The sequence below is a fragment of the Falco naumanni genome, chromosome 7 (genome assembly GCF_017639655.2).
Source record: "Falco naumanni isolate bFalNau1 chromosome 7, bFalNau1.pat, whole genome shotgun sequence".
NCBI lineage: Eukaryota > Metazoa > Chordata > Aves > Falconiformes > Falconidae > Falco > Falco naumanni.
Window position 1 is genome coordinate 17,021,844 of NC_054060.1, and position 27,302 is coordinate 17,049,145.

The 27,302-nt window shown below is 44.7% G+C and overlaps 1 protein-coding gene and 1 long non-coding RNA gene across 10 annotated transcripts in view; both read right to left on the reverse strand.

The window, feature by feature from the left end:
• The window catches only part of FAM214A (family with sequence similarity 214 member A), a 49,399-nt gene extending 30,595 nt beyond the window's left edge, over positions 1 to 18,804 (reverse strand). For 3 of the 9 annotated variants that reach the window (XM_040601779.1, XM_040601777.1, XM_040601773.1), the window contains exon 1: positions 17,962 to 18,804. In XM_040601779.1, the coding sequence (XP_040457713.1) occupies positions 17,962 to 17,977 (16 nt within the window). In that variant the 5' untranslated portion in view covers positions 17,978 to 18,804. Of the gene's footprint in view, positions 1 to 173; positions 308 to 6,672; positions 6,764 to 17,961 lie in introns of those variants that run through there. The other 6 variants (XM_040601768.1, XM_040601767.1, XM_040601769.1 and 3 more) reach the window with 5 other exon arrangements.
• On the reverse strand, positions 2,172 to 3,572 carry LOC121091691. The gene is made up of 2 exons (XR_005829009.1): positions 2,751 to 3,572; positions 2,172 to 2,414 (listed from the first exon to the last, which is right to left on the reverse strand). It is a non-coding gene; the product is annotated as an uncharacterized LOC121091691 (long non-coding RNA).
• Positions 18,805 to 27,302: the final 8,498 nt, after the last annotated feature.

Sequence of the window (27,302 nt, forward strand, 5' to 3'; positions counted from 1 at the left end):
GATAAGAAAGAAGTGTATAAGGGTATAGTCAAAAAGATTTTAAGTTTACATTTAGAAATATATGACTACATGGGTTATTACTGTAAACAGCTGGGTTTTGCAATCACTTATCTTCAAGAACTAATTAAAAAACATATCTGAGATATTCTTAGCACAGAACATTTTATTCTTACCATCTGAATTAGTGGCTGATCTTGAAAGGACCAGAATCTGGCATTGGAATGCAGACAACAAGCAACCTGCCCTCTTCATCCCCAGAAAATCATGCAAATTGTGTTCACTACACCCTTATTGCCAGGCTGGATCCCTAGGAAATAGCATTTAAGAAAGAGAATTGCTTTCAGCATGCAATGGTTTTACTCTTGACTATGGAAAAACACAGTCCGAAGTCCCAAGATTTTCCTCAGAGATAAATTCTTCACAGTCCAGGCTGCGAAGCTGGAAACATGCCCTACCAGTGGGGACCTCTGAGCCAGGCACATCCCACATGAACGCCACTTGGGCTTCGGCTAACAGATGGCAGCGCCTTATCTGCCTGCTGGGGGAGATGCCAGCGGTGCCTGCAGGATTGCTCATGGAATTCATCACCAAAAGTGAGCGTGAGAGAGACAGAAAAGATTATGCCTCATCAGCATCCAGCCTCGTGAGGAAGGTACGTCTGGTCAGTGTCCGACAGGAAACCGTATTTTCCTGTGGGTTTTTTTTTTTGCCTCTCAAAACACCATCTTTCATAACAAACAAGTTAACTTTTTTAAAAAGCAAAACACTTTCAAGATTATCCACGGCTTGCCACCATTCCTGTTGTCTCCCACTCACTATTGCACTAAGCTTCCAATTAGCCTCTGATTGCTTTAATTACTTGCACTTCCTCCTCCCTGTGTTGTCCTATAGCAGGGAAGAATACACTCGATGCAAAACGACCCTGCTTTCCAGCCTCTCTGTTACGTGATAAAGGCTTGTTAACCTGTACCTTGTTAGCCTGTACCTAGGAGCACAGTTTATCTGTCTCATCAGTATTATCCCTTTGTTTCCTTACAACCCTCTGTTAGAAGTCATTGATTTTGTGTTTGATACTTGCATAAGGTCTGAGGTGAGGACAGTCTTTTGTTCCATGCCTGTATAATACCCAGCAAGATGCGATACCTGGATGTGCTTCTTTACTTGTATTACAAGTAACAAATAATAATCTTCAAGTAAGAACTCCAGGAATTTGCCTCCCTTCCCTTTAGAAGTAGTATTATGACCAAGTTATACACCTGGAGGCTGAAGAATTCCTTGATCCCTCTAGATAATCAAGCACAGCAATATGATACACTCTGGAAATACAGTCTGAGAATACAACAGCTTGGTACACATCTACATGAAGGACAGACCTGATTCTGTAAAGCAGCCACTGTAGTGGTGCAAGACCCGCAGGCATAGATGCACCTCTCAAAACCAGCAAGAGTTGAAGGAACTGTGTGTTCTTAACAGCATCGATAAAACAGACTTACAACAGGTTGTTTACACTTTATGAGAAGTGACCTGCATTCAGTAACATACACAGGTCTGGTTCACAGCTGTCCCCGGGAAGCAGATCAAAAGCCACCTCAGAAGCACTTCCCTCACAAAGGTTCGTCTACATGAACACTCCTTCAGGTGTCCTACCTAAAAAGAGATATTGAACCTTCCACCTTGAATTTAACTATAGCAGGTACAGGAACTGTAGGGTAACTTGGCTATCAAAATAATAAAGATAACACTCGGGGCCCTCCTAGCACCCTGCTCCCAGCACCCAAACAGCAAAAAGAGCACAGACGAAGGAGGGCTGGAGCAGTATTTCTCCAGAACAGTCTTTAGCAACAGCACCAAAGGGGCAGAGAAGGTCCTACCCTGGCCAGTGGCAAACAGCTTCAGCCCCCTCTGTGGCCCTCACTACAGGCCTCCACTATCTTACGGCCACATTCCCTGGTCCCACCGAGGAGGATAAACACCCAGCTGCACGCACAAGTCAGATGAAAGGCCACGTCCACCCCACGAGCTACACAGGCTCTTCCTTGCTCCTCTGTGACCTCCAGGCCAAATACACAGAGCTTCCGACCTCCTTCTCCTTTTCCCCCCTGCAACACTATTCGAATGGCAGCAGGTAATTTTCATGTTAAGGGAAATGAAAAGGATTCAGATAGATCTGCTCATATTATAAACTTCTGTATTTAAAGTAATGCTTTAACTGCCAGCCATTTTAAAGTATATAGTACTTCAGACATCTTTTAGAAAGATCTGACAGGAACTAAAATACGTGAGGCCTCTAGGAATTCATATCCACGTTCTCTTGGTTTACATTTTCGCCTCCTCCAGCTGGTCTGCTTTGCCTTTTAAAATTTTGAAGTTGTAAAACCAACAAGTTATCTTCAGTTTCATAAACTTTGCTAAAACTGGAGAGAAAAAAAAAGTGTTAGTTGCCATGGCAGCAGTGAGGAGTCCCTGGGTCAGGATGCAGAGAACTTCTCTTGTTCTGGCTGATCATTTGCATCAGAAGTTCAGCCATCTGTTATTAACTATTTAACAACAGTCTTGCTTGTTAGTGCTGGTACTTGCTATTTCAGTTTACAGAATCTATCTCCTCACCTTCAGCCCTTTTGTAAATCCCCTAATTAATGTGGAAATTCATCTGAGGGCTCAGTTATCTTTCAGGTAGGATGACCACCATTACTTAAACAATATTCTCCTTTCTCACCAAGGAAAAAGCATACACTTATGCAGACACCAACCTCTGAAAGCAGCAGCTTTATTGCTAGAGACATCAATTTGATAAGAATTTCATCAGAAGTAGATGATGCAGCTGAACTTCAAGACAGGCTATAACCTTCCCATTTAAGCACACTCGACTCTGTTACATTCCCAAGTACCACAGCATCCCTTGATCTTCTATGTCCCATCTTCTCAACATTGCAGAAAAAAACAGTGTGGTAATTTTATTTCAAAGTAAATAGCATAGATTCAGCCATGTGTTACTAGCAAGGAAATACTGCCTCTTATTCCCTAAAGGAATCTGAAATATATTCATCTACTAGTTGTATATATTAATAAAACAGAAAGTTCTCACGCTTCCAAGCTCAGAATTCTGGAGTTAAAAATCTTCTACCTTATCTTGACTTCACTATCTTCATTCAAATCTGTATGACCTAAAAAGCAAAATACTCTTTCTGAATCTAGTCCTAGGAAAGCAGGCCAGTCTTGTTGCTCCTCACTCATCATGCCCTCAGAAGAAAAAGTGGGAAGCTATACAATGACAAAAGGGAAACAACGTGACTACTTCTTTGCCTAAAACTACTTCACCAAAACAAAACAAAAAATCAGTACTATTAGGAGCAAGTAAGAGGCCTTCAGCAGGGTGTCCTTGTTTCAGCCATTTAACACTTTAAACACTGCATCACATATGCTAAGAGCACTCTGCACACAGGTACAGCCAGTAAAACTCAGATCCTCTGAACTTTATAAAGTGGAAGAAAAATGTGAAAAGTATTTACGTGGGAATATGGAAAGAGAGTTACAGAGCATCAGAAGACTAATTCATACATCCAAATAACAAGACAGTACTTTCCAGGCTAGTCTTCCATTCAGATGACAAGCAGACTGGCAGCCTGTTACATGCACCAGCAATCTCAGTGTGGCAACACCTGGTGCAGAGGACAGCACATGCCTTCTCAGATTCTGCAAAGATGAAAGATTTGGTAAATACAACCACACGTGCATAAGACAGTTCTGATAACGCAGCGGTTTAGAGACCCACGTGATATTGCATCAAAACAAAAAGGCAGTTTCATTACTTCTGGTTCCAGTAAGAGCGATGCAACTGAACAGTCTAGAGGTGTCTGAAAAAGTTTTTCTTTCAGCATGTTCAGGAAAAGTCTCCATTACAGACACTCAACTTCACATGCAAAGGCTTGGTGAATTACAACCAAGGCAGCTTTCTGACTATCAAACCACGTCAACTCCAGAGACTTGGTTCAACTCCAAGAGGCTATGTGAACACTGATGGCATACCTAAGCCCAAGATAAATACAGTCACACAGGGGAAGAACTGTTAAGCACGTTTTCTACCTACATGAGGCACCTACTAATGCCACTGCGCTGCCTTTTTAATTCCCCAGAATAACTGAAAAACAAGAAAATAAGAAACAAACCAAACAGCACCAATGCACTGTTAATAATAAAAGCTTTTAAAGAATATTCACAAGGAGAAGAGATAGAAACACTCAAGAATTCAAGAATTTTATTTTAATGGACAACACATTAAACATTAGATATATATGTGTTCAGGTTAAGTAGGAGCTGATACTCAATTTTATTACAACATCATGTCAGAAATCACACCTACAAGCTGGAAATTTCTGCAGTGCTGCTGCTAGAACAAAACTATCAGGGTACTTAAAGCACACAGGAAAAAAAGCACAGGACTTGGAGGAACTGTGTCCTCAGGTGAGGAATGTAGATTAAGAATCCCATTATTTTATCTGAAATAAAGAAAAAGACAAAAAGCCCAGAGCAAACTACTTTCGTGACATCTGACCTCTTCTACTGCAGTTTCTTTCTGTATTCATCTTCTCTTTGTGCTTTCCTACTTCATCTCTCAAAACTTTGATGTTACAACCTGTTCATTGTCATCCAAGTGGTGGGTAATTTATCTTGTGGAACCTTGTCAGAACACGTTTGACCACCCAAAAATCCTCCTCCTAGCTAGTGAGGCTACCTCCAGCGTCAGTAGGTTTGCTTCACCATTTGCAGTCCGGATTATTATGAGGGTGGGGTGGAGGGAAAGGAGTAAGGCTAGCAGACCAAAGGCAGAGACTGTACTTCTTCATCAGAATTGCAAGGGGCTCTGAAAGAACTGAGGTGAAATTGAGGATGGTGGAGCAGCATGAAGCTCCTCAGGGAAGTTTTCCAGTGCTATTAACCTTCACCTACAAGGCCTGCCCTTAAGCGGTTAAACAGTAACCTGCAAAAGTAAAAAAGTTACAAGAGAGACAATATATGCTTCTCATTTAAAATTCTGGGAGAATGGCCAGGCCCGTAAAATTGTTTTTAATTTGGGAGGATAAATGAGGACATCACAACTCTCCAGCTGTGTAAAAGACTGCTCATTTTAAAATGGACACCAGAGCCTACTACAGAACTTCAAATGCACAAAACAAAAGAATGTTTTTGATAGTTTTAGAACTGAACTGTGTCACACAGCACAATTCAGCTATTTACAAGTTTCCACATTATAAGTCATGTTATTAAGCTTTAATAGTATTCTGGTAAGCAAAAGAATAAAATGTTACACAAGGTCAAAATGTAAAGGCTTAACAGAATTTCAGCCAAGAATCTAGTTTGCTTCCCTCTGTCCTAATATATGGTAATTTTCTGTATAGCAAAATGGCAGACATGAACACGTTTAAAATTTAATATATGTAATTATGAAATTTTGCTTTGTCCTCTCAAAAATTCCTTACTACTTCACAAAGCAGTGCTTCAGTGATTCAAAACCAATATTCCCACACAAACCACAAGACTACACTAGTGGAATTGTTCCTCCTCCTTTATCGGGAGGTGAACATCTAACAACAGCGGGCTCGCTGAAGCTAGAGCTCCAGTACCTTTCAAAGGACCACCAACAAGCTCTAGACCCAGGATGAAAATACATGCACCTACTTGGCTGGAACAACTTTGCATTTTTAGAGAACAGGTTTCCATAAAAAGGAATGGATAATCCTCCATTCAGCACCGAGTTCAGTATGCTATTTAGCTTTAAACACAGCATACAGTTGAGGAGCCAGCAAGTTGCTAATTAAAAATATGTATTTTTAAGTTGTCCCCAAAGCTTCATTTGCCCCAAGACAAACAAGTAGTGGCAAAGGGCTGATAATGCTTTCATGCATTGTTTCTAGCAGAAATCAAAATACTGTAATAGTTTCCTCCTGCTGGAGGGGAAAAAAAAGAGAGAGAAACTTGACCTACATAACAAGGCACAGAAGAAACTCAGTTAAGCTTCAGCGTGTTTTTGGGAGAGGGGAGAGGTTTTTTTCCTCCCTAACAATGAAAAGTCAAGCAGTTACATATGGCTACACTAACTACAACTGTTAGCAGATCCGACATTGAACTAGATGTCTCTCTTGTAAGACTTAAAAACATCCTGCTCCTGTCCCAGACCATTTAATACCCTTGCCCTACCCATGTAATGGATTAACAGAGGTATAATTTGTAGGCTGTCCATTACTTTCAAAAGAGGTTGGAAAAGATATATATATATATTAAAAAAAAAAAAAAAAGGCCTCGAAAAGGCTAACGTTTCATAGGCTCAGTATACGGCCCAAAAGGAAGAACATATGGTGAAAGTGTTTGGGTTTTTAAAGGCACTATTTACAGACCAAGTACAGCACGCTCCCCCGGCTCGGCCGGGCAGGCAGCATTCAGCACTGCCGGACTGCAAATCCCCCTTCGCATCGAACCACCGCCAGCCCCCACCGAGCCTCCTACAGCCACACAGCTCGGCTCGCCTCCAGCCCGGGAAGCCCCCCCCGCCCCCCCGCCGCCGCCCCCCCCCTCGCAGTCATCTCGGCCCCATCCTCCGCGGGCAGCCGGCGCCGGGTCCCGCACCGGGCCGAGCGCGGGGAGCGGCGGGGGGCCCGGTTCCCCGCCGGTACACACCTTCTCTGCGCGGCCCTGTGCTCCCGCAGCGCGCCCCGCCGCCGCGCCGCCGCGGGTGGGTGCCCACGGCATCTTCCACAAAGGAGGCAGAGTAGCGGCGCGCATAGCAACAGGGCCGGCGCCGATTGGCCCCGCCGGGCGAGCGCCGGCCCCTCGGCGGCCCGGCCCGGCCCCCCCCTCCCGCCCCCGGCCGGCTCCGCCGGGGCAGGTGAGCGGGGGGGACCCGCGGCTGCAGGCGGTGCCGGGGTGCCGCTGCCAACCCGGCCGGGCGCCAGCGCCACGCGTGCCCCTGCCCGGGAGCGGGCTGCCCACACGCGTGGGGGCGGGCGGGGCCGGGCACCGCGTCCCCGGGGCACAGCCCCGCCCCCCCGGCGGCAGCGCAGGGGACCCCGCTGGCACCGCTACCTGCACCAGCGGCTCGCCGGGCGCCCTGGCACGGCGCGTGTAACGCTCACGGCCGGCACCGCGTCCCAAGGCCAGCCCCGAGCGGCGCCGGCTGCCAGGCCGTGTGCATTTAGAGCTGGAGTGGGAAATCACGGCGGCCGCCCCCACCCCCCACCCCTCAAACCCCCCGGCAGCACTCGCTGCCGTCCAGCTGCGGCGCCGCGTCCCCCCGGCCTCAGCCCCCTGCCCCAGCCGGAGCGACCCCCCCACACACACTCCCTCAATTTTATATTTGTAATTTCATTTATGAAGCTGTTTCAAGAGAATACCCTCAAGGCTGCGCACATCCTCCTAGGTGCAGTCCAAGCAACGTCACCCACATTAATTTCAGCCAGTTCTTACCCATTTACAACAACCAAAGTCAGATGGCATTCACTGCATTAACATCATAGCCCCCTCCCCCCCCCACCCCCCCAAAAAAAAAAATATGAAAGGCTTACACTCAGCCTAACCACATCACAAAACAAGACTAAAACTCTCGTTCTGTAATTAGATACCACGGAACTCCACAACCACACCGAAAATCCAGCAGCACTAACCCCTTCAAGAGCATGGAAAACATGCTGCATACTCCACAGAACTGCGACTTGTCCCCACTCGCATTTTATACCGCAGTATCATTTAGCTCTGGTTGCAAGAAAACATCACCTATACAAGACTTTTAAGTAGACATTTTATCCAAGGACAGTTGGGTAACTTTCAGCTCTTGGTCCATTTCACGATTGTAGATGCAGATAGCGCCTTACAGAAAGTTACACACAAAATAGACCATTTCATTTTGTCACTATGACATTCAGGCTTCCTGTATATTTTATCTCAATTTGCTTTCCAAGTATTTTTCTTTCATGGAACACTTACTTCTACAAAAACACCCCAGTCTTCTGAAAAAATAAAAAAACCAAAACAACAATTTCCAGTTTTCTTAACCAAGCAACCACCTAGCCTTTGGAAAAAGTACTCAGATGATTTTCTGTGAAACAGTTATTCAATACCTATGGGAGGAATGGGAGGGGTAAGATGAATATTTATCACACTGGTAAACACAGTGTGTCTAAAAGTTTTGCTAACAAGAGGCAGAGGCAGCAACCCCGAATCAATTCCCACGGGAGCCGGCAGAGACAATATTCAGGAACCACCAGTTGTTTTTACAGGCCAACTAACAATGCTTTATTGATGAGCAGCTGCCTCTAGCCGACAGGCATACCCACCCACCACAGCGCTCCCCAACAGTTTCCCCACATTGGGCTACTGGGGGGCAACCACAAAGATCCTTTCCACACCTGATATTCTTCAAATGCAGGAAAAGCAGGACAGCACGTTGACACTCCAGCTTCTAAGCTTAGGGTCCTAAGCCAGCCATAGGTATGCAGAACTCTGCTTTGTGCCTGTTTGTGGAAGAACACTCCAGAAATGAATGCATCTGGCCTAACAAAATGCTAAATTTAGCAACTGCAATATTAGAAATTCCACCCAAAAACCCCATCTTGAAGCATGGTACTCATTTATCAGTTTGATCTCATGCTCTTCCACAAATTCCAGCAGAGGCACCAGATACAGATGATAACATTGCTAGCCTGAATGAACATAAGAGAATACAGTAGCACATGGAGATATACATAGGACTTTATCCTAAGGTGTGTATTCCATCATCATAAAGTAGCTGCACTTAAAATACTACTAATACCCCTGCAGTTTTAATACTGTGCAAAATGATGAGTAATAAGCAAGATAAACATACTTTAATCCACCTTCTGCCACAAAAATAACACCAAAACACCAAAAAAAAAAGAGCTCTTGAGAAAAGTAGATTTTATCCCAACGCAAACCTTAGGAATAAGCAGTCCTACACATTTGACAAAGCAGGAAATCACAGCCAAGGATGGTTCATCTCAGTATCAAGTCAACTACACATCAATTCAGAGGCACTTGCCAGTAGACGTAACTGGCACCATCCCCATGTTACAAAAACCACAGAACTTCAGCCTTTGGAGGCCTGTGCCAAAGCACAGGATGTCTAGTAACATGCTAGTTCAGATTCTAGCCCTGCCTCGTGCAAGAAAAGTGAGGTACGCACATGACCCCTAAGGAGCAACGCCTAAGTGACTTCATGGCACCTTACGTTTGCACAGGCTAGTTGGAGAGACAAGCTAAAAACAAAAGCACACTCCTATCAATGAACCCCTTGCTTGAAACAATCATTTTGGATTAAGTTATTAATTTGCAGGATATAAAACTACAAAGCACTCTGACATTGACAACCCTGCTCCCCTTTTCCCCCCCTCAGATCCACAACTCCTCAGAACAAAGCTGAGGTCAGTTCTTGATGCTTGCAGTGCATGTTGAAGAGCTGGTAAGACATACCATTCAGTCTTCATAATTTATGTATAGTTTTCCTTTTTCTGATGTTTAAACTCTAATTTCTTGAGTGAGAAAGACTACATATAGTCTACAGCAGACGTAGAAAAGTTGAAAGCATCAGATTCTAAGTTCCACTATGATTTTAAAACAGAACAAAAAAAAAAAAAATCAGTGCATATCACAAAGCTGCTCAAAATTTCATACTAGCAGCTTAACTGAGGATGAAATACAGCCAGCTTACAAGTGTCCTAAAACATTTATGAAAGGTCATTATGTATTCTCAACACAAAAATGGGATGAAAGAACATACAATGCATATCAAGCACCATCACTTAACCTTTTCTTTCTAGTGGATCCAAACCACTTTCTCATAGAAACTTGTTAATTCAGTGAGACTACCAGTAGGAAACCTCCAAAGGCAGTACAGTAATAGCCAGGTATGTCAATTTCAGTGAACTTAATTGCACAACGTAAGATGAGGCAGATAGATGTGTAGTCTAGCAGTTCTGTATTGATCTCCTAATCTTTACTCTCAAATTTTCTAGTATTATCAACTATTCCTCCTGCTTCAGCCTTATAAACTGGCTACTTGGTTTTACTCATTCACTTTTTTTACATCACGCATGCTTCTAAAACCGGTCCTCCACACCATGCTTGTGTTAGCATGGTGTAAGCAGTTACGTTGTGACTACTGCTACTACTGTAGTTATGGTAGAAATTACCTAGATGACTCCTCCAATTCTAGTCCTCCAGATACTTTGTCTTTCAGGGCTTCTCCACAGTAAACAAGATTTCTTTGGCCACTCAAATAGCATGTGCTTCAAAAGGAAGAAGCACCAACCTCTCCACCCCTCCAAGTCTGCAAAGCCTTCTACCAAACTTGCTGGCCTGCCTGAAAGTGTCACTTGGAGCCAGTTTCTTTCAGTTACGTTGTTGGGCTACTGCCCTGCCAGGGAACCAAGGAGAATAATACCTGGCAGGGAGAAGGGCTTCCCACCACTCTGTAAAAAGAGCGTGCTGACCACAGCAGCTCTTCCTGCACCTCTGCTTCTCCTTTCCAACCCTCAGAAGAAACCACCACCACCCTACCACCTCCTGCCATGATACTGACTGTATTAAGGATACGGGCTAATACCATCCTCAGTTCTGCTGAAGTACTCTCCCTCAGCCCTTCCCTCCTCCAGTATACCCAACAAGACAATACTTGCACAACACCCTGAGAAAGAAGCTTAATTTACTACAACACACAGAAGTGTAAAACCTGCCCTAGAAATCCTGAAGGCTCAGCAGCAGGAAAAGGAATCCGTGCACAGCACCACGAAGTTCAACTAGCACAAGCAGTCAGTCACCTGCTTGTAGTCTCACTAAGGAAGTTCACAATCCAAAATGGACTGACTTACCAACCTGGTTCCCAGGGATCTTAATGGAGAAAAAAAAAAACCAAACAAAAAACACACCACTAACTTCACAGCATACACAATGTAAAACAGATGACATGGCTCATGTGCAACCAGAGGTTCCTTATTTCAGATACATTCTCTTCTGTTTTAATTATACCTCAGAAGAAAAACCAGCTTGCTTTTTCCCTGGGAACAAAGAAGTCATACTTGGCAATAGGTTTGGGAAATGCACTGATCACTGCTAAGAGAAAAGTGGAAGTGCCCCATGGTTACTGGGTACTACACATCCGGACAGAGAGAAATCAGATGCCTTCCCACAAAATGTAAAGTGGTCAAATCAAAATAAATGTGTATGGGGGGAGCTGAAGAACTCCCCTTACTGCTCTTAAAGAAACGAAGTTGTCCAGAAGACTTCTTAGTAAGACTAGTTTGTCCACCTTCATTCATAACAAGGATTCGTACATTCAGGACAGACATGAAGCATCACTAGTATTTCACATGTGGAGCGCTTCACACAGAGCTCTCCTCTCCAAATCATCCCTGACAATGTCCTCACACTATCCTGTTACATCTTTGCATTTTGCGTCAACACAATGTAGTAATACCATCCCAGAGAGCAACTTTAAATAGTTTTGGTCCCAAAGCTAACATTAAAAGGTAACACAACAATCACTAGCCAAAAGAATTAGTCAGGCCCATTTAACAAGGAAGAAAATGCATTAATACAAATGAGTTTGATCTGATTTGGCCAGAACAACACTAAATTGTTAAGAACAGCGGGAGAATTTTCATGACTATCTTACAACTCAATTATACTGCTTACAAATAGCCTTTCTAAAACAATATCTCTTCCAATCTTAGTAAAGTTATATGTGCAGATCAAGAATGCGGTTGCACATGGCTTCAGCTGTGTGCTTGTAGTTACAGTCATCCCACCCTGCACAGGACCAGCAGAGAAAGGAATATGTAATGAATGAGATGTCTTCCAAAGTCCAACTACCTACCCAAGTCCAAAAGGCACTCTTCTGTATTTGCATTCACCCAGGTTTATAGACATCCTTAATTGCCTACTTATAATGAAGCTTTTGTACTTGGTAGTACAAAGGTAACCATGCAATTGTACATGCACTTCTAAAACGATTCAAGCTTAAAAACTGGCTTCTGTCTAAGCATTAAATAAAAATGACCTGCAAAGACCGAACAATTTACTACCACTTTGAAAGACAATGATATGAGACACCTTCAAAAAAACCTAAAAAACATGTTTACCAAGTTTCATATCAAATGGAGAAAGCAGTTCTTATAGCTATACTTAAAACTGCAAGACCTTGTTGACTGCAAGAACTGCCAGTAACTGCTGGACTGTTACTCCAAGCTTGTTGCTGATAGGATAAAACGCTATGGCTATTTCACCACCATATAACAGTTGCTTTTAGTAGATGTTTGTCAAAATCACAAAGAAACATTTTGTAAACAGCGAGGCAGACAGAACAAGTTCTTTTAACAAATGTCATATAGCTGGTTTGTTCCCGGCAGTTCCTCTGTTTTCACAGAAGATTTCTAATTTTAATAAGCAGAACTCTATTTGGCAACAAACTCACATCTCTCATGAGAATCTGTATTTATGAATGCTAGCTTATTTTTAAAAACATTTAGAAGCTGGCAGACCTCAGATCCAATAATAGTTTCAACACTGCCCCTTAACAACAAAATTCAACCTAACATGCTTCAGCCCTGGGATCTGATCCGGTATACCAAAGTATTCTTACTTCAGCAAGTAAAGAATACAGTCAGTTACATAGCCCAAGCCTATGGGCTTGGCATATCCACAAGCCCCAAAATATCCACCTAAATGCCACTCCAGCAGCATCTGTTTTAGTAACGAGTCCCTCTGAAGGTGGCTAGTATAGACAACGCCAACCACACAGAAAGAAAATGGCACAGTTGTTACCAGCATGGTTCTTCTCTCTGACAAACCCACACACAGTGAAGAACTCTGGCTGTTGAACACTGATAAAAAGCATCGCTCCAACTCAAGGGCTACTCCGGCAACAGGACTTGCCTCACTGTCGACATCTAGGTACAAGCTGAAAAAGCTAAGGATTCTTCCAAGTTAAATTTTTGTGGTAATAACATTTATATTATTAATAATAAATAATAATAATAAAAGAACATCTATTCCCATTTCTTCAGTGCAAGGACAGAGCTGTATTGAAAGCTCCCAGGTCCTACTCTCAATTTAAAAATAAAATGAAATTTAAAAAGGCTTATATTCCTGATCACTCATCCTCATTCACTGCATCTATATATAATGTGTTATCAGGACAAATCTGCTCTCCCCAAAGATTAAAGCTAGATGGCTTCATGCCTTATAAATGGAATCTGAGTGTAATATCCTGGCCACCTGTCAGTTTGGTTGGTTTGATTGGTTTTTTTTTTTATCCTAAACAGTTTTAGGTTTTCTTTCTTTTCAATAATAAGTTGGGGTTTTTTATTTGAAAGTAATCCACATAGGAAAAGCAGGCACACCTCCCTTTCCTGCCCATCAGAGCTAGCCTCCCTTGCCACACACCCCTCCTGGCACGTGTCCCAGCGCGGCACCGCGTGGCACCAGCACGCCTCCCTCCCAGGCCTGGGCGCAGCGTCACCTCCAGCTCATTATCACCCAACCTGCACTTACCTGTGGCAACCAAGCCCGAAGCATCGCCCAAACACTTTTGGAGTGACAGCTCTACTAAGCAGGAAGCACCTCATTTCCAGTTTATTACTTTGTTTACTGGCTACGTTGTTCCACCATGGAAAAGTTTATGTGCTTCGCGACATTTCACTGAGAAGATATTATAAAATTAAAGTGCCTGTATCACCGCGCAATGCAGGACACTAAAATACCAGCCATCCTTTCCCAAAAGGTATTTTCACTTCCTGATCTGCATACTCTGTAGTACATCTTTGCTAAAAAGTTTTCGACAAAATCCTTCACAAAGTTAATATAGGGCATAAAACTAAGGCTTATTTTTAATAACAAGGATCTTCTCCAGATGTCCTAACTTAACAACTAACTCCACAGCTCCCAAACACCCTGGCTCAACTCTCTTCCCCCAACCCTATGCCTCCTCATCCTTCCTCCTACGGATTTGAAGAAAAAGCCTTCTATCAATTGTTTGTCTTCATTAATATCTCCTCCAGCTTTCCTCAGAGACACGTCCAGAAATCCTTCAGCCATGTTCCCAACAGGAGGTAGTAAACAGACTTTCGTTGAACCCAAAGAGTTAGCTCCTTTCCATACCAAACCACCAAATAAGGTGGAAGAAAGTCTCCTAACCCAGTTACCACATACAAACAGACCCAGAGGCACATACCAGAGTTTGACTTGCAAAGAAGGAAGGAGAAGAGAAAAACCAATCTTCAGACTGATTGTTCCTCTCTTGTAGACAGAAAGCCTTTTCTTCAAATTAGGATAATCTCAAGGAGGGAATGAATGCTTCAGAAAGTAAGAGACAACTGCTTTTTGCTTAATTTGTATGTGAAAACACAGTAGCCTCTACACAAAGAGCACACAGCCGAGCAATAAACAAAGCAAGGTAATAAAAAAAAGTAAGAAGACACTAGTATAAGAAGATAAAAAATAGCCAGCATGCATTTAGAGACAAACGAGCCTGTCTTCCTCCTCTAACTGATCATTCATGCAGTGAGGGGGAGGGAGGAGGAAGGAGCAGTAACTGAGCTGTTTAGACTATAGTAAGACTTTTGATGTCTTGTAACATTCCCACAGTAAAATGACTATACTGTAGATTCATCTAAACCACAAGATTTTTTCCAGTTGTGCACCGAGTGTACTCTAAGAGTACATAACGAGCCTTCCGAGTTTGGCAGTAAGCTATCACCCTGACATTATGCAATGTTTTCATTAACTCCGATGGTGAAACAGTGTGTTTATACAGTTTATGAACAAAGCTGAACTGGAACACTTTGCAAGCACTCTTCTACAAAGCCTAGTTCTGCCTTCCAAGCTCAATAAACTGGCGAAGCGATCAGAAGTCATTAGAACTAAGTTCAATAGAAGCAAGAGCAAAGCTCTGTACTTGAGAAAAGGAAACGGCGGTCCAAACATGCAACGCGAAGCAGCTGACTAGGCAGCTGTACTGCAGCAACTAAATCGTGATGATATCATGGATCAAAGCTAGGTAAACTGATAATGTAGTTACTGCAGAAAGACAAAAAAACCTCCACCAAAACTCAAAACGTCACTCCAAAAAACACTATGTCAGAAAGGGAGATAAATCATTCCTCTCACTGGCACTGGTGAAGCCTCAGCTGAAGCAATGTGACTGCTGTATTGTAAGATGCTTCAACACTTCATTTTAAGAATGGCAGCGTAGGAAAGGTAAAGGCAAAGAGCAGCCATGGGTATTTTAGTTACTGCATTCTCTAGATGCAGTATAGAGGTAGTTATATGATTGCATGAGAGCAACCACTGCCCTTCCACACTGACACCCCAGCCGAGGGGCAAGTCCAGAGTGATTCTCATGAGACATGTCCTGTGAATGCCCTGTGCCTTTGCATGGCAAAGAAATAAGTCCACGTTCTAACCTGCACTTTCAAACCTCTCTTCCTCACTTGCAAAACTGTTCCATGGGTTTGCTATGCAACACTCCACATTCCATCTCCTCTACTGCTCTCATATATCACATGCTTCTATTTGCAATTTTCAAACTTCCCTTATGATAAAGGGAGGTAAGTACCTTCAGGCCAGATCTCCCTTTTTTCTTCATTTCTGCTCATCCTTTTTACCTCCTTAAATTAAAAATATTCTTTAACATTTTGCACTGTTAAAGAAGTGGTTGCACACTTGGATCTCCCCTTTCTTCTGCACCACCCATTTTTGCTGGCGATAACCAGAATCTTATCAGTAGCACAACAAAGGCAAAACCGTACCTTCTTCCAGCATGCCTGGGCATTGCAACAGTTTTTAACTTTAACTAAATAAACTACAGCTCTCTGCTTCGAATGGATTCCCATATAATTATTTGTAAGAACAAAAAAAAAAAAAATCCAAAGCACTTCAAGCCTCTTTACGTCTGTTTACGTGTCACTTTGTGCATGGATTTGCAGTCTTCTCAGTATTTTGAGGTTCTGTAGAAAAGCGAAGACTGCGGCAAGCAAAGTGGTCTGCTTCTCCCCCGTCCTTTCCTATTAATTTGCGACGATTAGAAGCAGGTGACTGCACACTTGACTGCTTGTATCCTGTGGTACAGCTGCTATGCAGAAAGCAGCACATGTAAACATTTGCATGATTCCTGCCTCCTAAGAGTCTCTGTGGGCTGCATGTGGCATTTAGGCAGCACCTTCACAACCCCCTTTGTGCACCACCTTCACACACGGTTAAGCTGGAGCTCTCTGCTAAAATGGCTGGAGATACCCTCCAATGTTTGGCAAGACTGATGATTTATTTCAAGATTATTGTTAATTATCTTAGAAGAGTTTCAAGACATTACTTCTGAAGGGTTTCACCCAGTTTGTGACAGACATTTTACAACAGATAGAAATCTCAATTTTTTAACTGTCAGCTTAGAAAAAAAAACACCACCAAAACACTCAAAAACCACAGCCACCCAGCAAACTAGTAACTTGTCTTCTTTATAAATGTGGTCCCCTCTATACCAGGATGGTTAAAAACAAAGCATCTGATCACTATATAGCAACTAAAAATGTTTCCAATGTTCTAATTTGTTCTGTCTAAAAATTAAAGAAAAATAATAGACAAAGTTCACATAGAGGTTTTGAACTGCTACTGCAGAACATTTTAAAGCCACAGTGATTTAGGTTTCACCTGACTATTTTGAAATTTTATTTCACCTTGACAGTAAACAGCTTTCAAACTTCGGGGTTTGGTATTAAAATCTAAAGAAATTCCAAGAAGAACCTGCCTTGCTGCAATCACTCAGGTAAAGGTTTAGGCAAGTAAGAAACAAGGAGGAAAGCAAAGAGAAAAGCCCATTTCAAATCCCTAGTATTTAAACCCCATTAATTTATGTATATGTTTATGATAATTTCTGTACTATCTGTGCTCTTGTCACACCATGGTAAGCCTTACAGCATGTACATACAAGAAATCCACCTAAGAGTGGTCATTGACGTGGTGTCGCTATTAGCAAACATGTCATTAACACACTTAATTAAGATGTGCATGTCATGTAAGTGTTAGCATTTAACACATGGGTATCTAAGTTATATTAAAGTATTTCTCAAGACACCAACGTGACTATAACACCAAAAGAACATGCTTTTAAAACTCATCATTTTAAAACTCATCATTTTAAAAATCATCAGAACTTCGAGAAACTCCAATATCTAAGCAGGAATTGTTTTTTTTTTTAATTATCAGAGTTCTACGATAAGCGCTCATAAGATTAAAAAAAAAATCTTGCTTGAACTAACAGAAATCAATAATCACTGCCCATGTGGATTAAAATAGAAGTCATGCCATATTTTCAACTCTAGGGGCATCAGCAGCTGTTGCTATACTGCAAAAGAGCTGAAGTGTCATAAACATATACGTAGACGGCCGACTTTATTTTTCTGTACAACCAGGCGTCAGTAATCCGGATAAGACGTAACCCAAGGACGGCGAAAAATTCGGTGTCAGCGTGTTGGTTACGATCCGCCCGCTTTATAACTAGAACAAAAACCACCGCGGGGTTATAAACCAACACCGAGGGAAGTTACGGTTATTTCCAGGGCGTCTTTCAGCTGCGCTTTTGCTGGGTTTGGCCCTGTGCGGGCATTGTCTGCCGGTGCCCCGGACCCGCAGCGCGGTGCGGGCTCGCCGCCCGCCCAGACAATGGCGAGCCGAGGGGGCAGGAGGGGGCTGGCAGCCCGGTGGCACGGCACCTGCCCGCCGCACAGCCCCACCGCCGGGCTCCCCCCCCGCCCCAAGCGACAGGGGAGGGGGTAAGCAGCGGTAACACCGCTACCCAGCACCAGGCTACCTCCCATCGCGAAAAGGCACAAACGGACAATAAAAAAAAAAAAAAAACAAAACAGCAAACCCACCAAAAAAAGGAAATAATGTCGATAAAGCGTTTACCTCGTTCCGGCTTCATCTTCTCCGCTTCCTCAGCCAGGTCCGCGGGCAGCCGCGGTGCGGTGCCTGCTCCCCCCGCCGAGCCGCCTGCCGCGGCCCCCGCCAAGCGAGATTAATGAGTTTTTTTCGCGTGTCACAACACAGAGACGGAGGCCGGGCGCGCAGCGGCGGTGGCCCGGGCCCAGCCGGCAGGGGCAGGCAGGCTGGCGGCGGCCGGCCCGGGGAGGCTGAGCGCCGGCGGCCGCTCCCCGCGCCCGGCCAGGGTGTCCTTCCGTGACACGGCGCCCAGCGGGGCTATTTATAACCTGCCGGGGAAAAAATCCCACAACAACAGACCTCGGCTCACCCCCGGCCGCGCCGGCTCTGAGTCACCGCGGCCCCGGGCGATGGCAGCCCCGGCCGGAGTCCCCCTCCCTCCCGCCGGCCCCGAGGAGGGCAGGCGAGCGGCCCCCCCGCCCCGCCGGGCCCGCGGCCCTGCGACCTGTCACCAGCCGGCGGCTGGCGGCGGGGGGGCTGCCCGGCACCTTCATCCCCGGCCCCGCCGCTGCCGCCCGGGCTGCCGGGCGCTGCCCCCCGCGCTTCGCCCCGGTCAGACCGCCCGCCCCTCCGGCCGCCGCGCAGCGCCGCGCTCCATGGCTCTGCCTCCCGCCCTTCCTCCTCCTCGCCGCTGAGTAACTCCCCTCCTCTCCGCCGGGCACTCCCCGCCTCCCGCCGAGCGGGGCACACACATCACAGCCCGGCGGCAGCGGGCAGGGCACAGCTCGGCCGCGGGGGGACCCGCCACGCTCGGCCTTCGACTGGCCGGCGGAGGGGTGGGGGGCACGGGGGGACACTGGACACACGGCCCGCTGCAGCCGCCCGCCGGGACCGCGGGACCCCGCTCCGCCCCCGCCCCGGCCGGGCCCAACCGCACCGCCCGTCGCCCGCCCCACGTGCTCCGCGGCAGCCAATCCCCTGCCATCACTTCCTGCCTGGCCCCCGCCCGCCGAGCAACTCGGTTGCCATAGCAACAGCGCGCCGGCCTGGCCGGGGCCTGCCGGCGGTGGCGAGTACGGCCGGGCTCGGCCCGGCTCGGCCCGGCTCGGCCGCGGCTCATCGGCTTACCCAAATGGCACCCTCCCCCCGCCCTGCAGGCGCTTTGGTTGGGCAGGTTCCCACCTCGCTCACCCGGCTCTGGCGGAGGCTGCCGCGGCCCTCAGTCCGCTCCCGCGAAAGGCCTTCTCGGCACTGCTGCTGGCCCGCTCCCCCCCGCTTCGCCCCGCGCAGCTACGCGGGGACTCCCGCGCTGGCCCCCCCGTACTGCCACACGAGCGCCTGCCCATCTATGCTGGTATATATAGGCGCCTGCTGAGCGGTGATTCCAGTGTGAACTGCCGACCCGGCGGGAGGCCTTGCCCCCGCCCGGCGGCCAGAGGAGCTGCGAAGGGCGGGGGGCGGCCTCGGCTGTGCCCCTGGCCCGGGGGCGGCCACTGCCCCGCCGCCTCCCCCTCACAGGCCCGCTGGCAGCCCTGCCCGGCAGCGCGGCGCTTGGCACTCACTTGACGCTGATAACTATTTTGTGCGGAGAAACAATGGAGCCAGCTGGGCTGGGGTTGCACAACCGCCTTAATCCAGCAGAAATTCAAGTTTCCCGGAGAGGGACGGGCCGCACTATCCCGCACCTCAAGGCTGCCAGTGCCTTAACAGGCATACTGCCAGTGCCACCACGGAAAGTGGGGGAACAAGCTGCTGTGATGATGGGGCTCCCCCTTTCACCAGGGGCCCGGATCTATGCAGGCTAAAGCAGCGGCAGTGCCAAGGCCTCATGACAGCAGAGATTTCTTTCAGGGAAAGGCCCTATCTCACCCGGAGACTGTACCAGGGCCAGGCAGGGCCCCGCAGACAGCTCTATTGCTCTGAGTCGGACTCAGAAAAAGACAGATGAGATGATACAGGCCTCTCTTGCTTTAATGTGGTCCTGTAGTTGGGCTGTACACAGACACCATCACACCTCCAGTCATTACACTGGCAATTCCCTGCTGCTGTGATTGTTTACAAACCCTTCCATCTTACAGACCAGTCCCTATGGGGGGCACTCACTCCCTACAACAAGATCATTTAAAAATAGGCACACCCTCTGCCCTTTTTATACAGAAACAATACACATGGATCAGTCAACTCCCCATCCTTTCTAGGGTGCCAGGATCCCCGCAGATGCGTATACACCCATGGTCTGTGCAGCCACCCTCTGCTCACAGCTAGCTGAGCAGCCACGGAAGGTATTGCGAAGAATGTGAAACTCCAGAACAACTCAATTTGATGCTGTCTGGCTCATACGAACTGCACCTATTTCTCTCCCTATTGATCAGTTGTACAGCATTACACCAGGAAGGTACTTCACAGAATAAACCATCCAGTAAACATCTCTCATTTCAGTCATACCCTGAAATACATAAACAAACAGAAACGTGTCACATGCAGTGCTTTGATATTACACTCGTAAGTACATGAGTGTCACTTCTGTTGCTGTGTGACTGCTGTAGATGTGTTTGGTAATTACAGATCTCAGAGCTCTCTGCCGGATGCAATATAATTGCAAATGTGGCAATCCAGGATTATAAAAGGAGGTATTTGACTGAGCAATAAATACTGTAGATGTATGTGTATGTGAATTTCAGCATTACTGCACTGGGTGCGGTGATTCAGCCACCTGTCAGATCCTCCTACCGGTGATAGTCATCCTAATGAAAAGTCACATCCTTTAGGCCACTAATTGTTGCTGTAAGACATTGCAAATGAGTTTGTAGCTTGTTCTAATATTGGTTTTACAGTCAAAATCAAATCTGCCTTTCTACTGTTTAACTACAACTGTAACTATTTAACTGTTATGCTTCACGTAGTATTTTTTAATAGTTTTTAATCTCACTTTGGCACTTTTTTTTTTAACTGCTCACCAGACACAAATAGGCCCAACTTCCAAGAAAACACTCTCTCTTCCATAGTGTTTTCTTAATTAATGAGCCAGACTGTAAGTGCACAGTTTCCCATTACTTTGTAGTTCCTAGGAGTTCAAGCCAACAGGAAATGTAGGTGCCAGCCTGAAAACCACTTATAAAAAAGGAAAGCTCTAAGCGATATGACAAGAGTAAGACAGTCTGGTACACAGCCCTACTTTATGTGACTGCGTAGGAGATTCCAGGGTCAGCTTCCCCTCTGGAGTCAGACCATTTCTTGACAGAGAGCAATGGGTATGTCTGAGATACATGCTTCAGATCCTGCTTCACTTCAGACAGAGAAGGACGATTTCACTTTTGACCACGTAGACAAAGAACAGATCTTGAAAAAGCAGAAGAGAAAACTGAGAATTATTAGAGAGATCTAATTATACAATATTTCACGTATACCATTAAATACAAAATAGGGATAAACATCCCAGAGAAATTTGCGGACTTAGTTAGGCTAAAATGGCTAAAAATGGCCTTGAACTCATAACTTTCTTGCCAGTCACCAGCCAGCGATGAGCACTTCGCGAATACACAGAGGAAATAATGGCATAAGAGGCTTCAGCCAGGGGAATTTGCTTACACATACTTGGAAATTTTTTGAGAACAATGACAGTACAGAAATGCGTTTCTGACCTCAGAAGATGAACATCATGTTAAAACATCTGAAAAGTGTATGGCTGTATTACACATCACACAAAAGCAGGATTAGCTTAGAAACACTGTCAGAACTTTAACTGCCCTCCCAGTGCCAAGTCTAGACCAACACGTACTTCTGGGAGCACAAGCAAGGACAAAACCAGATTTCTTATCTGTTTCTGTCTCATGGTTGATTAACTTTGGTGTCTAGACAGGTGAGAGCTTAGGCTGCAGCAGCTGTGCAGTCAGAGCAGCTCTTGCACATGTGGTCCCCAGCGCTGAAAAGCACAAGTTTCGGTGGCAGCCCCTGTTTCGGTGGAAAATTTAACAGGGCCGCTCTACCTCCTTTTCCTGAAATGCGTCAGACCCTCCTCTTACGAACACTACTCACATGTGAAGCTTGGCTGAAATCAGCCATTGGATTTTAAAAAACTCCCTACTTGGGGCAGCATGACAGAGTGGTGTCATGTAAACCTTGTTCATACAGAAATAAAGGGTTTTTTTAAATAAATAAATAAATAAATAAGGGTAAATGTATGGCTGTTTTCTCTCAGAACTTCAGCACTTTACACTTTTGGCACGGTTCCTGCAACCTGGAACAGAGTAGGTTATATCCCCAAGTGTCTTTTCAGCTTTAGCTGACAAAGAAGTGATGTCTGATGCAGCAGATCAAGATTCCTGTAATTCCTGGAGACAATTACTGCCTGTTAAGTGACGTGGCACAACTGCTTTTGACATGGCTGCCACCTCTGTGGTATAAAGCCACCACACTTGGAACAATATTACAGCTGAGGGATGAAGACAATCAGAAATAGACTAGAAGATACAGTATACAATGAAACTAATTTGAGAAGTGCTAAAAAAACTATGAAGAACCAACTGTAATTTAATTGTCACCAGTAGTAACCACTTTGCAAAGACCATTAAAATAGAAACAAGTTATGTGCTTGTAGGAATTTATTAGTCTACAGGAACTAATAAATTCCTACAATCTGTTACTGAAACTGAGATAATTATAAATCACTATATTTAGAATATCGATATACTCTAAAAGTTTAGGTTTAGGCGTTCTAACCATTTTGAGTTTGGGTTTTAATTCATCAATATATACAGAAAAGTGGCTCTAGTTGAATGGAAGAGAATTCATCGTTCTTTCTCAAGATACCTATAACTACAATAGCAAGGATAGCTTGAGAAAATTGTCTTCTGTATGCATGCCTACCTTTGTGTTACTGCTGTTGGCTTCAGCCTCCAGTACTTCTGAGTATATGTTTTAGCCCCATTCATCTTTATTTTAACAGCTAGATTTAAGTATTTTAGTAGCATCAGCCCAACCAGATTCAAAAACACATTAAAAATGCCCTAACTGCATTTCCCATCCTTACAATTTCCAGGCAATGCGCCTCATGGTGTCACACAGAGACATCTGAGTGGCTTTAAGGCAGCGCCTCCAGAGTTCCTCTGCTTGTTTTGTTTCACATTGATCTGAGAGGCAGGAAGACCTTGATGGTGGGAACCACAGGGGAGGTTTTTTTCTGTATACATCTCCTCCGGCCCATGCAGAAGTTCCTCCACAAAGCTGCTCACCAGCATTGATTTTGAACAGCCCTTAAGCCTCCTCTCTGTTAACATTCAGGGCTTGCCTCAGGATCAAGGAGAGGAAAGTAAATTTATCGCATCTTCTTGTTTTGAGTCTCCAAACCCAGACGGTCATATGAGGAAGTCTGGCAAGATGAGCTACACTCATGTTCCACAGAGTACTACATGATGAGAATCCTGTGTACAGAGTACATGCTGATACAGTTATATGAAGGGATAGGAAGTGAAAACCTTCAGCCCAGGATGTCCAACATTGGCCCGTAACAGTATTTGGGCATTTAAATAAACCAGCCGAATTTTCAAAGGAAAAAATCATCTCCAGCTCCCATTGACTTCAGCAGAATTTGTCAACCCACAGCATTTTTAAAAACCCGTCCACCTTTACTCAGCTTCCTAATTAGGAAATTAGGCACCTAATTTTAGAAACTTATTTTTGAAAATTTTGGCCTATGGGCTTGATTCTCGTCTTGTTACATCAGCTCTCCCTGGTATACCCATGGGGTGTACCAATCTGGTATAAGTGCATTAATTAAGCCAATGGAGTTACTTCTACAGGAAACCTGTCCCACGACTGGAAAATCAGGATCTGCGACAGAGTATGAACAGCAATATTTTAGTTTTCTTTCTTCAAAATACACAAATCATGGTCTAGTGCTAAATATTTTTAAGAGAGGAAACAAACAGGTGCTCTACTGTTAGAGCCTGGCGTCTGCTAACTTAGAGGGATTTATCTTTTCTTACAGTTCCTACCAAACCCCTCCATTGCTTAATTTTGCTACTAATCGGTCATTTCAAAGTAAAAATATATAGCTATTATCATGGTCTTCCCTCTTAAATTCACTTTCTGGAATGAGTAAAATGACATCTGTTGATTTTTCCCTGTGTGCTCTCAAATTCCTTTATTTTCCGAGTAGTACTTTCTCACTGGAGACACAGCCAAGGCTAAGTTGGGAGGCAGCTATGAGAACAACAGAGCAGAAGCTGCACTCCTATCAAAAGGAAAGCTTATCCTCCTCACCAGAAATAATTTCCTGGACTCAACACTTTGCTACTAAACCTTGTTTACATACAGGAGATTCCTTTAGTTGGAAGCGAGCCGGTTCCCATCCTGTGCTGCTCCTCAAGTTCCCCTGATCACACAGAATGCCCTGTGTCTTCTTCACTCTTCTGGCAGCAGCCACAGGAGCTTACCACCGCTCAGGGTGGAACCTTTGCTGCTGCTGCTCTTCCAGAGACTGAGGTCTAGCAGTCAGGTCTTCTTGCCAACAGAAATGAAGCCCTTCCTGCATTTCCATAATTCGCTTTGGAAACAGTAACTTGTATAATCTCTTCTCTGTTTGTAGCAGCTCCTAAAATGGTATTTCATAAAACTTGTGTGCTTCTAAAGTAACGATCTGTGATGCATAATTTAGATACCATTTCTGAAAGAGAATAGTGCTGTCTCACCTGAAGCAGTGACTGATGGAACATCCAGTCATGGCAATACAGAAGTATGAAGATAAAGACATGTAAAGGTTCTGTTTTACAAAAAAACCCTAAACACCCATTCCATATGAACATCAATCTCAGCAGATACCTACACGGTAAGATCGCAACAGTCAAGTTTCATTGGATCAGCACTTGACTAATGCAGTAATGCACAGCAGTGCATTTCAGTGCACTGAAAAGTGAACAACCTTCTTGTGATTAGATCCCCAATTCCTGAAAGAGAGAGAAGTTATTCTCTTTTACACAGAAGGTCTTTTCTGTGGGTGTAATATTCATTCTAGACTGGAAACAGGGGTTGTGTGGGGGGTGTGTGTTTGATTTTTTCAACATTTTTTCAAGGGGTTTGTGCAAGTTCACTGGTGAATGCTAACATTACACAATGTTTACCCAGGACTAAGTTTGATTGAAACATTAATCAGAAAATATATAGGTTTCCATATTAAAATTGAAGGTTTTGTGGCAACAGCAAGCCCTGACATTCCCTGAACAGAAGATAGAGATATATGTTTGCCAAAAGAAACAGCAAGATGTTGCCAACAGTAGAAGGTTTTGGGAAAACAGAAGTGCAAGGACTGTTTCCAATCTAGGTCATCCCTCGCCACTCAGCACTCTCATTTACTTTTGAGCAGGTATATCCAGAAGCTATACCCCAGTTACTCATTGCAGTGATCCGGCAGGAATCCAAGCACCCCGTCTATATTATTTCTATTAACTTCAGTGGAAAGTGAGTGCATAACACTTGGAAGAAGGTGTTTGGAGGTTTACAGTGATGTTTTCCTATTGATAATGGCTTGATCTATCCTGCAATAATTTCCAGCGCAGTTCTACACAAGGAATTGCACCAAATTAATTGCTGGTGTTACTCCATTTGAACTGGTAGGAGTTCATGAAGTTCAACTTCTGTTGCCTCCACCAGCCTTGTTTACTTTCCCTCTACTACCGCAGCATCCGGGTCATGGTTTAGTGCCGTATCAACAAGTTGGTGGCAGATCCCAGGCAGCTTCTCCCGTCTCAGGCAGTGCTTTCATCTACAGCAGGACTCACACTCACAGCCTTTACCCCCATGTGTCTCCACTGCTACTGGCTGCGCATCTGGAGCTTGTGCCACAGCCACCTCTTGCCAAGTTTTTCTGCACTGCCATCGCAGACTTGCCATCCCATTCAGCCTCTGTCAGGCAGGCCTTTGGATGTGCCGGTTTCAGGCAGCGCTTATCCTCCATCAGAGTAGTACCCTTTTTGTAGGAGAGTCCAGCAGTCACAGGTGAAGCAGGGCCAGCATCCCCCCAAAGGGCCATCTCGTCATACATCTCACCCTGCAAGCACAGATGTTGCACCCAAGAGAAAACTGACACAGTGAGCATGTTCACAACACATTAAAGAATTACTACAGCTGCACTACTGAGTGTGTTGAGATTACACACAACTTTCCATGGGCACTGTAAATGAAAAAGATAGATAATTCATTTATGCAAAGAAGCGATTACCTTGCTGGAACAACAAGTCCAGCCCATAGTTCCACCCATGCTAAATTAATACCACAACACCTACTAGACTTACGAGAGAGTAGGGCAGGAAAGTAGCACGTTGTTAAATACAGGGCAATATTTAAAGTAACCACATGCATGGTTTACAAGAGAAGTTGCATATCATTTACTAAAGTAGTCAGTGAGTTGGGGCTTGTTAGGTAAATGCCAGAGCTATTGCAAAACTTCCATGGCCTCATTCTAAAAATTTTAGTTGCATAGTTATTAGCCCTAGCCCTTCTAATATATATTCATGGCCATTTAGTGGCATATGCTACATGTTAATAGTGAAGACAGAATGGGTTGCACGTAGTCATCAGGACTGATTTTTCAATATAGAAATGTGAAAATTACCCAGATTCAGGTTTTGCTGGAGCCCAGTTTTTGTTGCCCCTCCTTTTTCCTTTTTCCCTGTTTCTAGATAAAAAAGTATTCCCTAAAATTCCACTCATGAGCTGCTGTCCTGTAATTGTATAGTTTGTAGTGAAGAATGCTGTGGCTCACCTCACTCATTGCCAGGGTCTATTATAGAAGTCCTGGGCCCAGCTCCACTCTCTCCATACACTAAAACTCCCCTGATGAGGACCCAGCCTACATCTCTCACCCCAAGCAGAGTGTTTGTAAGCTTTACTGTACTTAAACCAAAACAATTTCTCTTTCAGGAGTCTGACATCCTCTGAAAGTGAGAGCATAATAGCAACTATAGCAAAAAAATGAGCATTAAAAGCCAAACACTGAAAGGCCTGATTGTACTGCACTGTGAAAAAAAAAAAAATATCTGTGCCTGGCAAATGTCATCAATGGTGAAATCCTTGGCCCATATACAAAGGTCAACTCCCCTTCATACAGGGGGAGCTAGGATTTCAACTCAGGCTATATTGGGTAGCGCTTTCTTTGCTACTTTCACACTCGATCAATTATAATTTTAATCCCTACGGTTGATTTATTCTCATGTTGTATAACACTATTGGAAGGGGAAGGGAAGTTGACATTAATTCGAGGATCTCAAAGGCAATAAAGTACAGTATGTATACTGAAAAATAAACAAAATCGCAGTGAGTTATTAAATTGCTCACCTTTGGATGTCAATTAAAACTTGAAAATTAGGGAGATC